The sequence below is a fragment of the Cryptotermes secundus genome, unplaced genomic scaffold, assembly GCF_002891405.2.
Source record: "Cryptotermes secundus unplaced genomic scaffold, Csec_1.0 scaffold214, whole genome shotgun sequence".
NCBI lineage: Eukaryota > Metazoa > Arthropoda > Insecta > Blattodea > Kalotermitidae > Cryptotermes > Cryptotermes secundus.
In genome coordinates this window covers 144,109-158,161 of record NW_019743149.1, presented here as the reverse complement: position 1 = coordinate 158,161, position 14,053 = coordinate 144,109, and the positions used below count along the sequence as shown (strand labels likewise).

General features: G+C 40.1%; 1 protein-coding gene across 3 annotated transcripts in view; it reads left to right on the top strand.

Moving 5' to 3' along the window:
- LOC111873785 overlaps positions 1-13,798 on the top strand; it is an 85,174-nt gene extending 71,376 nt beyond the window's left edge. For 2 of the 3 annotated variants that reach the window (XM_023868746.2, XM_023868747.2), the window contains 2 exons: positions 5,536-6,312; positions 9,750-13,798. In XM_023868746.2, the coding sequence (XP_023724514.1) occupies positions 5,536-6,312; positions 9,750-10,013 (1,041 nt within the window). In that variant the 3' untranslated portion in view covers positions 10,014-13,798. Of the gene's footprint in view, positions 1-18; positions 53-5,535; positions 6,313-9,749 lie in introns of those variants that run through there. The other variant, XM_033755210.1, reaches the window with a different exon arrangement.
- Positions 13,799-14,053: the final 255 nt, after the last annotated feature.

Below are 14,053 nucleotides of genomic sequence, written 5' to 3'. Positions count from 1 at the left end.
GGCAACTGCAACGCAACTGCAATTTCCGAGAAAAGTCACCGATTTCAAGCAGGTAACTGGTTTCCAGATTATCAAGCGCACACCACACCGATTTCAAGCAGGAAATTGATTTCCAGATTAGCAGGCGCACACTAAATATTGGGATGCTAATTAATGTATTTTAATTAAGGTCAATTTGTTTTAATCAGGAAATACCGCTTTCGCACGCAGTAGGAAATTTTGACACACATTGAAACATTTTTAGCAAGATAGAAGATACCTGAGGATGGCCATATAGGGCCGAAACATGTAGTGTGGAAGAAGGGTGCTGTGTAATAAGTTGCATTTAAGACGGAAATATACTCGTATGCGAAAATGGGTGCATCCGTTCTTCTGTGACAGTTTAAATGAGGCGCTCATATTGTTTCGAAAGACCTTAACCTGGATCCAGACTCCTTCGTCTCATGAGAAATTCTTTCCCAAGCCAAATATACGTAGTAGAGTCATTAAGTTCGTGGAATATGGTTTTATCGCATCATATTACAAAGTATTCACATACACTTACGCAGATCCACATCGGCCCTCAAAATAGTTGCCGTTTGCCGCTATGCAAGTCTGCCAACGTTGATATAGCAGCCGCAAACATTGCAGAAACATATTGGCGAGAAATTCCCGTACGGCGTCTCTTATGGCATTGACGACCTCCTCGGACAACTGAGATCTGCGATCACGTAGCTTTGCTTTCAAGCGGTGAAAGAGAAAGGAATCGCACGGTGCGAGATCAGGTGAGTACGGAGGGTGTGGCAAAACGGTGACCTGTTGCCTTGCCGGCTCCTCTTGGACAAGAACAGAGCGATGTGCAGGGGCGTTGTCGTATAGCAACAGCCAATTCTTCCTACGCCAAATGTTTCGCCAGGGGATTTTCCTAGTTTTTGGCAGGACTTAATGTTTGCCCGTTGTTCCAACTGCCACTTTTTTTTATTTCCGCCAATTGCATTTAACTGCAGTTCACAATAGAGGTCGTAGTTGTACTTACACTGTTTGCACACAACTACCTCTAGCTGTGACGAGAGATGAACCGACAGGGCATCATATAATGCCTCAACCTATCCGCTGTAGTGCACTGCAACGACATTTTGCGGCCATTCCACGTACTTATTGACTGTGGTAGTATTTTGTTCTGCCTACCATAGTCTTGGTGGCGTTTGTCATATATACCAGACTCTTGCTCAGTTAACTGCACAAAAACGAAATTAGCAGCTTCATGAACCTTTCGTACCATCTTAGGAAACAAATGAATAACTGAAGCGAGTTACAGAACAGCTGACACTAGGAAAGCACGCAGCAACGCAATTGTGAGAAGACTGGCATGCTCCGTTGCCTTGAAGTTGAGTTTCTCAGTTCTTCCGCGAGTTGCATTGCAGTTTCATCAATTTGCACTGCTCCATTCAATAACATGTGTTCAATTCAGGCTGATAACGATTCTCAGAAATTGCGGTTGCGTTTCGGTTGCCAGTTTCCTTGGTGTGCCTTCCCCATAACAGTATATGAGTCAGTTTTTATTATTACTCTTTAAAAACGTTTATACAAAGTTGGGAGGGCATTTCTTTTCAGGCTCTTTTGTAAAAATGTAACTTCTTAATATATTATTTAAGACACTGTTGCATTTCACACGTGAATATCACCAACCTGGCCGTTATTGGCCCCCCAAAGGTGTCTCCACCTTATCGTGGTGGTGGGGCTTGCGTGACTCTGTGACCTGGAGAGCTATGCCGGTGGTAGTTTAACTACCGATAGGGTCACCCATGCCGGAAAGGTCAAAGGGTAGAGTCCAGACTAAGAGAGGTGCAATGGTCCTCCATGTTAGGGGTTGGGCATGAAGCTAACAGCCTCATCATGTAAAAAGAATTTTGATCAGAAACCTAAAATCCAGCCATCCATTCCTATGGCAGTACGCATTGGTTCTGGAGACTGGTTGTAGAGGAGGCCAAGGCTCACCCAGGGCTGCAGCACCGAGTGGCTGGCTGGTTGGTTGGTTGGTTGGGCGTTACTTGACGGCACATTTTTTAACAGGTGTCCCAGGAAGAAAGTGATAGTGACAATATACTGACTGGAATAAAAAAGCTATGTTGCCACATTTTGCAACAATAATTACTCATAAACATAAGTATTTCTACAAATATATTTTTGGACACTGTACATCGTCCTGTTTTTTTTATCTAAAACATCGTCCTACTTCTATTTAAAAGCACAACATTTCGGAGACTGGATTCTCTCTCCGTCTCCAGGTGAACCCTACTCAATTGGGCCCAATCGATAGAGCCAGTCCCTATCTCCGGACACCTGCACGAACACAACATGTGGTGCACAAGTCAAGCACAGCATAAACCATCTGCGAGAGCTAAGACAAAACATTAAAATATTAAAAACTCCACACGTATGATTCCTTGCACCAAGAACTATCAGAATAGAAGTCATCACAAGAGAGACAAGTTCTCAGTATGATACCAGCATAAAAACGCTAATTTTCTCACTCACTCTACACTAGACGTAGTTGTAATTTTTTTACCTCTACTGTGATGACGGGAGTTCAGCTGGTAGAGATGTCCAAGCTGGGTTGACTGATCGGAAGGTCTATCAGATACATGTGGGCTGATTCCTTGTATTTCCTGTATGTGATATCTGGTTCAGTCTGCAAGACCTTCGCTTCTTTCCAATATATTTTGTGGTCTTCATCATACGCATGTTGGGCTAATTTTGATTTTTCAAGCAGCCCTTGTGTCAGATTATATTTGTGCTCCCTAATGCGCACTTCTAAAGATCTGCTTGTTTCGCCGATGTAGCATCAGCCACAGTCACATGGGATGCTGTACATCCACTGCTTCGTCTTCTGGGCATTTCTGACCGTCCAGTTTTCACGAATATCCCACGAAGTGTATGTTTAGTCTTGAAAATGGTTCTGAGATTGCAACGGCTCCCAATGCGTCTGAATTTCTCGGAAGTACCCTTAACATATGAGATAATGACCGCGCCCACGTATGTTGTATCTGAAGAAGGACAGTTGTTTCTCGATGGCTTCATTACGGAGCCAACGAATTCTTTTGGATATTCACTATGCATCAGATCATGTCTTATGTTCTTATTTTCGTCGCTGAAATTCCTGTGATCCTGACATAAAATCTTCGCTCGATTGACTAAACTATGAACTACTCCCCTTTTTTACGTGATATGAATGGTTTGACTTAAAGTGCAGATAACGACCAGTATGAGAAGGTTTCCGGTAGACTTTCGTGGCCAATTTTGGGCCTATCTTCATTACCAAAACGTCCAAAAACTGAAGGGTATCATTAACTTAGATTGTGAATTTTATGGTAGGTCTAACGCTGTTGAGATGGTGAAGAAATTGTTAGTCCCTAGTCCGGAGATAAGGACTAGCTCTATCGTTTGGGCTCAACTGAGCAGGTTTTACCTGAAGACAGAGAGAGGGAGTCCAGTCTCCTAAACGTGTTTTAAAATAAAATCATAACGGTAGATAATGTCGAAAACCATAATATTTGTATTAATGTACCATCGTCACAAACTTCTAGATCGTAAGTATTTCTATTTCAGACCCATCGTTATGACTGTACAGTGTCGTCATCTCCAGTTATGTGAACTGAACTTTCAAGTATTTATACGTCGGATGAAATTTTAAAAAGTAATGTTTCAGACCTTATATATTCTACCGCTTCAAATCTGGATACGACATTACCGGAAGTCATAGAAATTATTTGCCTCCTTATTAACGATTCCAGCAATCAGTGCCTCTGTCAAACGGCAACGTTGGAAACAGTTACAAAGTAGCGTAGCCGAAAATATAGAGAGGTTATAGAAGTTTTTGTTCTTTTCTTTCCACCTTCTGTTGAACTAGTCTTTTTTCATGTGTACTTTTAATCACTATTCTTCATTTTCAACGATAAGTTGCTTTTGGCATCGTGGTGGGCGAAAAACACAACGTAACAAAAGGAAATGTAGCTATTGAGACAAAAACTTTAAAGCATGCGCGGTGACGTCACACAGCAGTAGAGAAGGGGGTTTTTCTGTGTGGTCTGCCCCTCGCAACAATAGAGGGGCTGTGTTTTTTGTGCGTGGTCCGTGCCGAGAGGATATAAGAGAATGCGGGAATGAGACAAAACTTACTTACTTACTCATGGAGCTGATCCCTTCTCGCTAAGAAGCCAAATTCTGCAGCTACTCAAGAATTTCCCAGCATTTTATGGAACCCGAAGGTTCATCACCGTGTTCACAAGAGCCGTCCACTGGTCCATATCCTGAGCCAGATCAATCCAATCCATACCATCCCATCCCCCATCTCTCTAAGATCCATTTTAATATTGTCCACCCACCTACGCCTTGGTCTCCCCAGTGGTCTTTTTCCTTCTGGCTTTCCCACCAATATCATATATGGATTCCTCATTTCCCTCATTCGTGCTACATGCCCTGCCCACCTTATCCTCCTTGACTTGATCATTCTAAATATGCTTGGAGAAGAGTACAAGTTATGAAGCTCCTCATTATGCAGTTTTCTCCAACCTCCTGTCATTTCATCCCTCTTCGGTCCAAATATTCTCCTCCACACCCTGTTCTCAAATACCCTTGGTCTATGTTCCTCCCTTAATGTCAGAGACCAAGTTTCACACCCACGCAGAACCACAGGCAAAATTATAGTTTTGTATATTCTAATTTTTATGTTTTTGTACAGCAGATGAGATGACAAAAGGTTCTGGACTGAATGGTAGCAAGCCTTACCCGAGTTCAGTCTCCTCTTAATTTCCTCCTGAATCAGGTTTTGATCTGTTATCATTGTTCCCAAATATCTGAACTGTGCCACATTTTCAAAACATCTGTTTCCTATCATTATCTCATGATTTTGCCCCGCATTTTGGTGATGAGACAGCAACATATACTTAGTTTTCTCTGTGTTTACTTCTACACCAACCTCCTTACTTGTGTCAATTAAAGTTTGTGTGTTTTTCTTTATGGTATCTATGTTATCGCCCAGTAGATTCACATCATTGGCATAGACCAAAAGCTGATGTGCGGGAATGAGACAAAAACATCTGAAAATTGTGGTCAAAGAAAACTTTGAGTTCCGTACCACTAGAAACAGAACCAGAGTCATCACGAGAGGCATGGCTGATTTCCAGTCCATCAGATCCCATTTAGATGCCAATAACCTGTCCTATTAATCATTCTGTCCCAAATAAAAAAAATCCTATGAAGGTGGTGATATGTCACCTGCCACACAATACCCCTGCAGAAGTAATAATTGATGGGCTGGTGAGCCTCGGGTTTGACATTACTGGAATACAGGTACTGGATTTCCTGTATTTGTCTGTGGCTCAAGACCTGAACCTGCTTCTCCCACTGATCGAATAGCAGGAAATGCAGGTCAAAATCCCACTTCAGTGCCTTCTAGTCATTAAAATCATTATATGGTTATGTTGGTACTATATTAGTTGTCACAGGAATATGAGAGTAAAAGCAAATGTTGAAAGTTCAGTATTCTCTTTCCAGATGGAGTTCACACTTCATACCTGTGCTGTGGTTATGGTCATACTAATCCTTGGCCATGTGCAAGGCACCAGTGATCTGAAACAGTTGTCTCGTAATGTGCGACACAGGTTTATTGGTGAGGTGTTGGTCAGCATTGCAAGAAAGCAACAACTCACCAAAAACATTGACCTCAATAATATAACAGTTGATGCTGACAGCCTAACTACTGTGCTCTTCACACATCTTCGTCTCCTGAATACTGACGTGGAAGCCTCGAGCATTGTGGGTGATTATGAAATTGTCAGCAATGATGTGCAGCTATCTTTTCCAAGATCAGGTCACCTTAATGTCTCCTTCCATGAGCTACTGAAAGAAATTGGGTGGGAGTCCGCAGTGACTCGCGTACATCATCCTGCTGTTGAGGTGCAGAAGAATTATACATTGAATGTGGATCTACTAGTGGACTTCTTCTTAACAATTGTGCGAGAAACACTACACAAGACTGGACACAGTTCGATTAAGATCCCAGATGTGGATGAGAGCTTCACTACTGACATCATATTCTTTCCAGTAAATGGGAGGTTCAGAGCTGAGAATGGATGGTTGGGGAATCTGTCCACCATCTACAGAACAAGTGATACCATAGCTACAGTCGTTGACAACACCCTTACTGTGGTTGGCGGATTTGGCTTGCAGATGTTGGAGTTTGGATTCAACCAGTATGAAGCAAATTTTGGCGTCATTCAGGCAAGTGGGACGATCACAGGTGTGATCCCCCACAACTCAATCACTGCCCAGGTAAGTACTTGTCTTTTGTTAGTTACCACTTATTTTAATTTCGGGTCTCATTTTTGAGGCTGATAGTCCAGTAAATATATCCACCTTTGTTCTTCTGTTCCTGAGTACCATGGACACTTGCTAAAATACAATTGTAGCCCTCCTGCAAGTGCTTAATGCTCCAGGTGCTAAAAATGGAGTTAACGCTTTCACTGCCAACTTTGTCCTTTGTCAAGTTGAAGCCCATTTCGTGCCAATGCCAGTTTCACCAAGCATTGGGCTGTTGTCACTGTGTATGTAAATGTAATTTTCGCCTACAGATTTCCCTTATACAAGTATGTAGAGAACCTATAAGTGCAACTTTGAAAGCATAAAGTGTCAACTCTCTCATACTTATAATCACGTGAGAGTGGAAACTTATGGTGATTATTGATTTTCTTTACTTTTTCTCTTGCATTTCCTTTTGCAGTAAGTTAAAGGCCCAGTTTCTGGCACTGCATGTAAAGTCCCATTACAGCAGCATGGCAATAGATGTATTAAACCATCCAGCCATCTAAGCAGGTATTCTGAAAACTTTTAGAAATTTGAAAGAGGAAATGTATTTCAGTCATTGTATCGTGTTAATCAGTAAGACAAGTCACACTCAACTTGTATTGCATCCCTGTTCAAATCTTCCATTATTGACTGGCTCTCCCATGTCTTTACTGTCTCCTTTCACTAAGGTGTAAGACAGAATGTGCAGTATAAAATATATATGATTCTGGAATATCAGAAGTATGGTGACATGGTCATTGTGAAATAACAACAAACTGTTGTGGAGGAAATAGCATTACCAGAATTGAATTTAATTTCAGTCCTTGCATCAATTTTTGTTGTTTAACCTCTTAATGTCCAAAATGCACCAATTGGTATACTGAGGAGTATGGTTATCATAGCCAAAATACACTGATTTGTGCATTTGGGCATTCAAACATCACTTGTGGAAGCTCGTGCACACACTGCTAATAGAATCATATGCACAATCCGAACTATTTATTTTTAAATATAGTAGAATTCAATATACATACATTTTTTTGTTGTTATCTGCTTGATGTATATACAGGCTTCAATCCCTGCATAATGTAACTGAATCTCATCTTTGTGTAATACTCCTTATAGCACCTGAGAAAGCACAGTCCCATGTCACGTATCTTGCTTTTCAACTGCCTTTAGATTTCATCATGTTCCAAACAATGTTTCATTGTTATGGTATGATAAAATTAAACTGTAATATTCAAAGTCACTATGAACTCACAGAAAATTGAATGCACTCTGTATCTCAGCTGCAATACAAGAGTTTTTTTGCAACCATAGAAAGAGCAATATTCTCTTGCAGGTACAATGACAGGGCTTGGCACTGAAGTAGGGGACAATGAATATTCCCTCTAGCCTTTCTTGAAAGGCTATGTTTTCACTTTCTATCCTTAAGTCAAAAGACTAAGCGGCCTCCGTAGTCTAGAGGTAACGTNGTAGCTTTACGGCACGTAAAAGAACCTCATATCTCCAAAGGAGGTCACTGAGCCAAATTAACGGACGTTTCCCACCCAACAGCAGTCTCTAATACCTCTGGTAGATGGGGTAAGCATTATAGATACCTCTCAGCTAGTAGAGCCGGTCTCGCTGGCTGGGCGGGACTGATGGTATGCACCAGTACTGGTAGGATATAGAGACTGGTAGAAATCATAGAGGGAAGCACAATGGACCAATACAGGTCTAAGTGCATGGGGAAACCCATCCTCTCCAATAACTAACTAACTAAGTCAAAAGACTGGACTATCTGAAGAGTGTAACAAAAATGTGAAAGTTGCCAACAGAGAACCAAATGACTTTATTACTTCCAACTGTTTTATGGGACCAGAGAATGTAAAAATATTTCAAGTGTTACAAGCAGGAATGATTTTATAATGCAGAATTACTATATGAAGAAGTGGGAAAGTTATTTTTACAGTATGCATCAAATTTAGAAGAAAAAATTAAAAATAGTTTATAACTTTTTTCTACACATTTTCAAACCTTACGTTATAATATTCGACACTGTGTTCTTTTCTGATAAAAGCAGTGCTGATAAAAACAAAGTTAATTCCATTAATTTATCAAAAAAATTGTATTAGACACTGCATTTTCAAATACAGTGCAAGTGCCCTAACAGGAATGAACATTTAAAGGCAGGGCAACAACGGGGATTTAAATGCACACCAGCAGTAGGCATTTAAATAAATTCCAGGCAGCTCAAGCTACCACCATTTCAAAAGTCTACCGTTTAAAGGTTAATGTATGTATTTCCAGTTATGAATAATCCTTAACTAACCTTCCCAATGGCAAAGCCTAGGCTAGCAATCAGCTCATGCAGAAATGCAACTCCACGACCTGACAGTATAAGAGTACCACATTCTCTCTGTTACAGCATCTGTGAAAGCACAGTTGGAATCTCTAGTTAAGCACTTACCTTGTTCGCAAATACTGTGGCATATAAGCTACATTGCATGTAACAGAGTGTAAGCAAAACGTTGGAAAGGAAGAAGAAGAATGTTATGTTCTGTCAAAATTGATGGTCTGGCAGTATTCTGGCCATATTGCAGCATTTGCCACTACACCTTTCTCATCTTAATGCACATGTTTCAGGGGCTGCGCCATAGCTCAAGTGGTTAGTCGCTGGCTTCCCACCATGGTGGGCCGGGTTCGAGCCACGGTCTTGTCAAGTGGGATTTACGGTGGAGAAAGTGGCGCTGGGGCGGGTTTTCTCCAAGTACTTCGGTTTCCCCTACCAATCTTCATTCCACCAAATTCTCCATCATCATAATCACCCGGGGGCACGTACAATAGGCTAGTCAGTGGCCGCCGTGCTAGTAGACCCAGTTAAAAAAATTAAAAAATTCTAGAATGATACCTGAAATAAACCACAACCATTTCCTTTCATAGCAGTTCCAATCCATTTTTCATTAATCGTCCTTCCATTCAGCACATATAGACTGAGGTACTGAAAACATTGTTACATAAACCATAAATAAAATAAATAAAGAAGCTGGAATTAAAAAAAGTATCCAATAAATGCTGGATTCAATTAAATATGGGAATACTGGATTGGAATTTCTCTGTAATATTTGTATGTAACTTGTTAAGTTGATGAAAATTCTCTTGACCAAGATGTAATGCCATGTAGTTGGGGAAGATCATTTGGCTCTGGCGCCTGCTTCATGCTGATTTCTTGCTTGGCTTATGAAGATAGGGCAGTATTTTGACAGGATGGCTAAAATCCAGAAACATATTGTGGCATAATGGTACGTTCTTCTGAAACCTCACTTGACTTTCACCAGACTGTGTGGCATTACATCCATAAAGTAGAACTGTTCATAGTCACTGCTGTGACAACCTCAAACTCCACATCATAGGTTGAAGTCTGACATGTTGGTAACTCACAGATATCCCTCACACATGTGAATGGAGTGTGCAATGCAACACTGGACAACCTGAAGGTGTCTGAAGCAAGTGGAATCAAAGTGTACCTCACTGGCTGGGACGGCCTTGGCTGGCTGTTGTCTTTCATCACCAACTGTGCCTCTGGCAGTTACCGTGACAAGATCTTCTCTGCGGTGGAGGCACATCTATCTGCTAATATTGAGAAGCAACTCAGACACTTCCACTGTGAACAATACTTCCAGCAGGTTCTCAGTCAGTTGCTGTAGACATGAAATGTCTTTGCCCGCTTGAACACTGGGGTCACAGGTTCGAATCCCACTTGAGGGATGGATGTCTGTGCGTGTTTATACTGTGTTTGTGCTGTCCTGTATGTAGATAGTGGCCTTGAAAATGGCTGATATTCTGTCCAAGGAGTCCTGCCAACTTTGTATAGGATTACAAAACTGAAAAATAGTGGCTAGGGCCCAAATTCCGGTTGTAGAGCCATTGATGACTGAATAGTAGTAGTCGTAATATTTTAATGAACATTAATTACATAAATTAGATCTAAAAATAATCCATTTTATTTTACTAACTCTGTTGTCAGCATTTGTCTGTTACTGATTTATGAACACATTCTGACTGCAAGGCTGGTATTCCATGTGTTTCAGTGCCTTAAGATTTTCAGCAATAATTAGAGGGAGAAATTAATTGAAGTTATGTTCATTCCTGTACATTCATATTTACATTTCATTAGATATTACAATTAAATAGAGCCATGCCATAAGTCAACCAGTTAGATGCTGGTTTCTCATTTATGGAGACTTCTGTGTAATCCTCAGTGATGTTATATAGGATTTGTGCTGGATCTCTCCAAGATTTTTTTCTTTTTCCTGCCAATTATTATTCCATGCTCACCTCTCATTGTCCATGAGGCTAGTGATACTGCTGATGAGAGCTCAGTCTTTAAATTGGGGACTGACCAGACACTTTGCTGGTTGCAGAGTAAGGGAGTTTTTCTTTCTGTTATAATACAAGTATGTTGAAAATGCAGGAAGAAATTCAATCATCATAATTTGAATAATAAGTATAATCTTAAATTAAACTTTAGTAGGTTCAAATTTCCAGTCTTTAACACACATACAATTTGTGTAATATGAAAAGTGATATTCCCTTAAATATTATGAAACAAGGAGCAGAATAGTGCATAAAAATACCAATGTTTCTTTCTGCTAAGTTATATGCTTCTGTCACTACCTGACTACAAAGCAGCAAAATCACGCCTTCAGCACATTTCTGCCTACCATTCTGTGACAACGCAAGCCTAGAATGACTGAGGTTGAGTGCTGTCAGTAAATGCATGTGAAATTATTTATGCTTATGTAAATAGCTTTTCAGTTTGGGATTTGGCTCCCAGAGAATAACAGTGTGTAATGGTGAACAACATGTTTTATACTGGTTATGCTTCTAAGTTGCTAATATTGCTCTTATGGAGCAGTTCTATACTTGCGTCAGAAGTAGCTGGTAGTGCTCAGTCAAAGATAGGGTCTCGCTGACTGTACACATAAAAAATCATATCTGTACTCAGATACTTAGGTAGTAGACAGTACTACAGCTGGTCAGGAAATTATAGAGGCCAAAGCTTCAGTACAGTGTTAGATTTGAGATTTTTACAGTGCTGACTGTGAGGAGTACTATCTTCTGGGATGTGATGCCATGTAGTCTGGTGGACTTTCACCACATTTTGGAGGAACCTACGGCTTCTGTCTTCTCTCCTGCTTTGCAGTATGGCCATATTGGGGGCCAACACCAGTTAACTCTTCACCTTGCTCCTTGGTTCTCTCTGGGCTCTTTTTTTAATGCCTAAATCTGTACCAAGTTTTCTTCCTGCAGGTGGCTTTGCTTGCTACTTCCTTCTTGCAGGTTGATAAACTTCTGCTGGACTACACAGCATCACATCCCACAGCACACTACTTTTTAGTACCATATATTTTCTCCATCCTTAACCAGTTTGGTCAAGTTCATATCTTCACAAACAGTTTGTCAAAAAATAATTTGAATATTATACTCCAAGTTATGCCTAGAAGTCTCATATTATCTCTTCCTTTCACATTTTCCAGCCAAAATTTTGTATTCTTATTCTGTTTTTCTTGTATGTGCTGTATTTCTTGCCCATGTCACCCTTGATCTAGTTACCATAACTCCATTCCTCATTAACCCACTCCTCCTTTGACTGACTAACCCTAGCTACAAGTGTGCCCTGCTTATAACATCTTGGCATGGACTGTATAGAAAACACCACTTCCCGTTATTGTTGTATCCTTTTGTTGCCGCGGAATTGTTGCATTCGTGTATGTTGCATTGCCGTTACCTAGCAACGGCTGTTGTGTAGTTGCTTGTTTCATAGTCATTGAGTAACAACGGGTCTACATGCCACAGTATTAACTGCTGAATGCAGATAACATTTATAACAGAAATTAAAAAGAAATATGCCATTAAGCAACAGGCTTAACTCACATTCAAACTGTATGTAAGAATTTCAAAATGGCCTTTTTGCCTAATAAAAAACTGGCTGTAATCATGATATGTCTTTTATGTGCAGGATGTTCCATTTTTTTGTCTATGGTTTATTTATTGGTACTGTCCTTATCTAGTCTACAGAACATCAAATGGTGCTTGCTGAATCAGAAAATATTTAGAAAAGAGCGGTCGTGGCCTAATGAAGGTACTGTCATGGTATTTGCTATGGGACACTGAGGATAACCATAAAATACCTCAGCCAGGATATCCACTGTCCCTGAGATATGAACTGAGTACCTCCCAAATTCAAGTCTAAGAGTGCTAGCACTAGACCAGTCTTGGTTTTCAGAACTTCAAAATGGCCTTCAGAACTAATGAAAGAACAACTGTCATTATGGTATAATGTTTATGTGCAGAATGTTTTATCATATTGTAGTTACAGTTTACACACAGATGAGTTAAAGTGATGATGTTTCTGATGCCAGGGTTGGCTAGCTCAGTTTTTTTTGGCATCTAACACATATTCAGTGTAGTTGGCTTCACTACATGTTAATGCACATATGCACAGAGGGGCAGATTTGTCAGAAATGTGTGGCTTTGTAGCATTCAACTGTTTGCCACCAAAATGACCATGTAAATAGGATTCAGTCTATGATATATTTATGTACATAGGGAATTCGACAAGAAAATGTTACTGAATATGATGATAATAGAAGAATCTGAAGTAGGCTCTGCCTTGGTGCCATGCTTGTTAGCATGATCAACAGTGAAGGAGATTACTTCTGTTGTTGCTCCTTATCCCTTCTATATTAGCATGCTAAATCATCAGCATTTAATAATGATGAAAGATGTTTCAATAATGCGTATGGTGATACATAATGGTAGTGATGTGTAAAATTTAAATTTATTTTTTCTCTTATTTTATCATGGAAACATAAGAAAATTGTTATAGGCACGCAGCCATCTCTACTCTCTTCCATTTTTTTTCACAGTCTTTGATCTTCTATTTGTCTATAGTCTATTCTTGGTCCATGTACAAGTATATCATTGGCCTAGTTGTTCTTCTGGTTGTTTTAAAAGTTTAAGCCTCTGTATATGAGGTATATTAATCTGTGTTGTTAGTCACATGTGCCCTCTGACATTAGGCCTGAACACTTATGCTAGTGTTCATTCCTCAAGAATTACAAAAAGTCAACTAAACTGAATTAAAAAGTTACAGAGAGTTGATGGCAATGTTCCTTTCTTGGGAACTTATAGGACTAGACTAGACAATTGGATGTTGACCATATGCTGGAAGATGCGTAAATGGTAAGATGTTGCAGTTGTTATGAAGCAGGATATTTACAATGAGGGAGACAAGGACAGCCAGCACAGTCACAGTTTGATTCCCAGCATAGGAATTCAAGATATTCTTTTCACCACTCTCCAGAACAGTTGTTGGGGATGTAACATCCTAGATTGTTATGGGAACCAAACCCTGTATATTTTCTAGTCTGGCAAAAGCTGCATTTAGCAAGAAGAAGAATCTTTTTACTAGCAAATTGGACTTAAATTTGAGAAAGAAACTAGTGAAATGCTACATTTGGAGCATGGCTTTGTATGGGGCTGAAACTTGGACACTTAGGGCAGTAGATCAGAAACACCTGGAAAGCTTCAAAATGTGGTGTTGGAGAAGGATGGAGAAGATCAGTTGGACCGATTATGTGAGAAATGAAGAAGCGTTATTTAGAGTCAGTGAGCAGAGGAATGTCCTACAGGAAATAAGAAAACAGAAGGATAATTGGATTGGTCATATCTTACGCAGTAA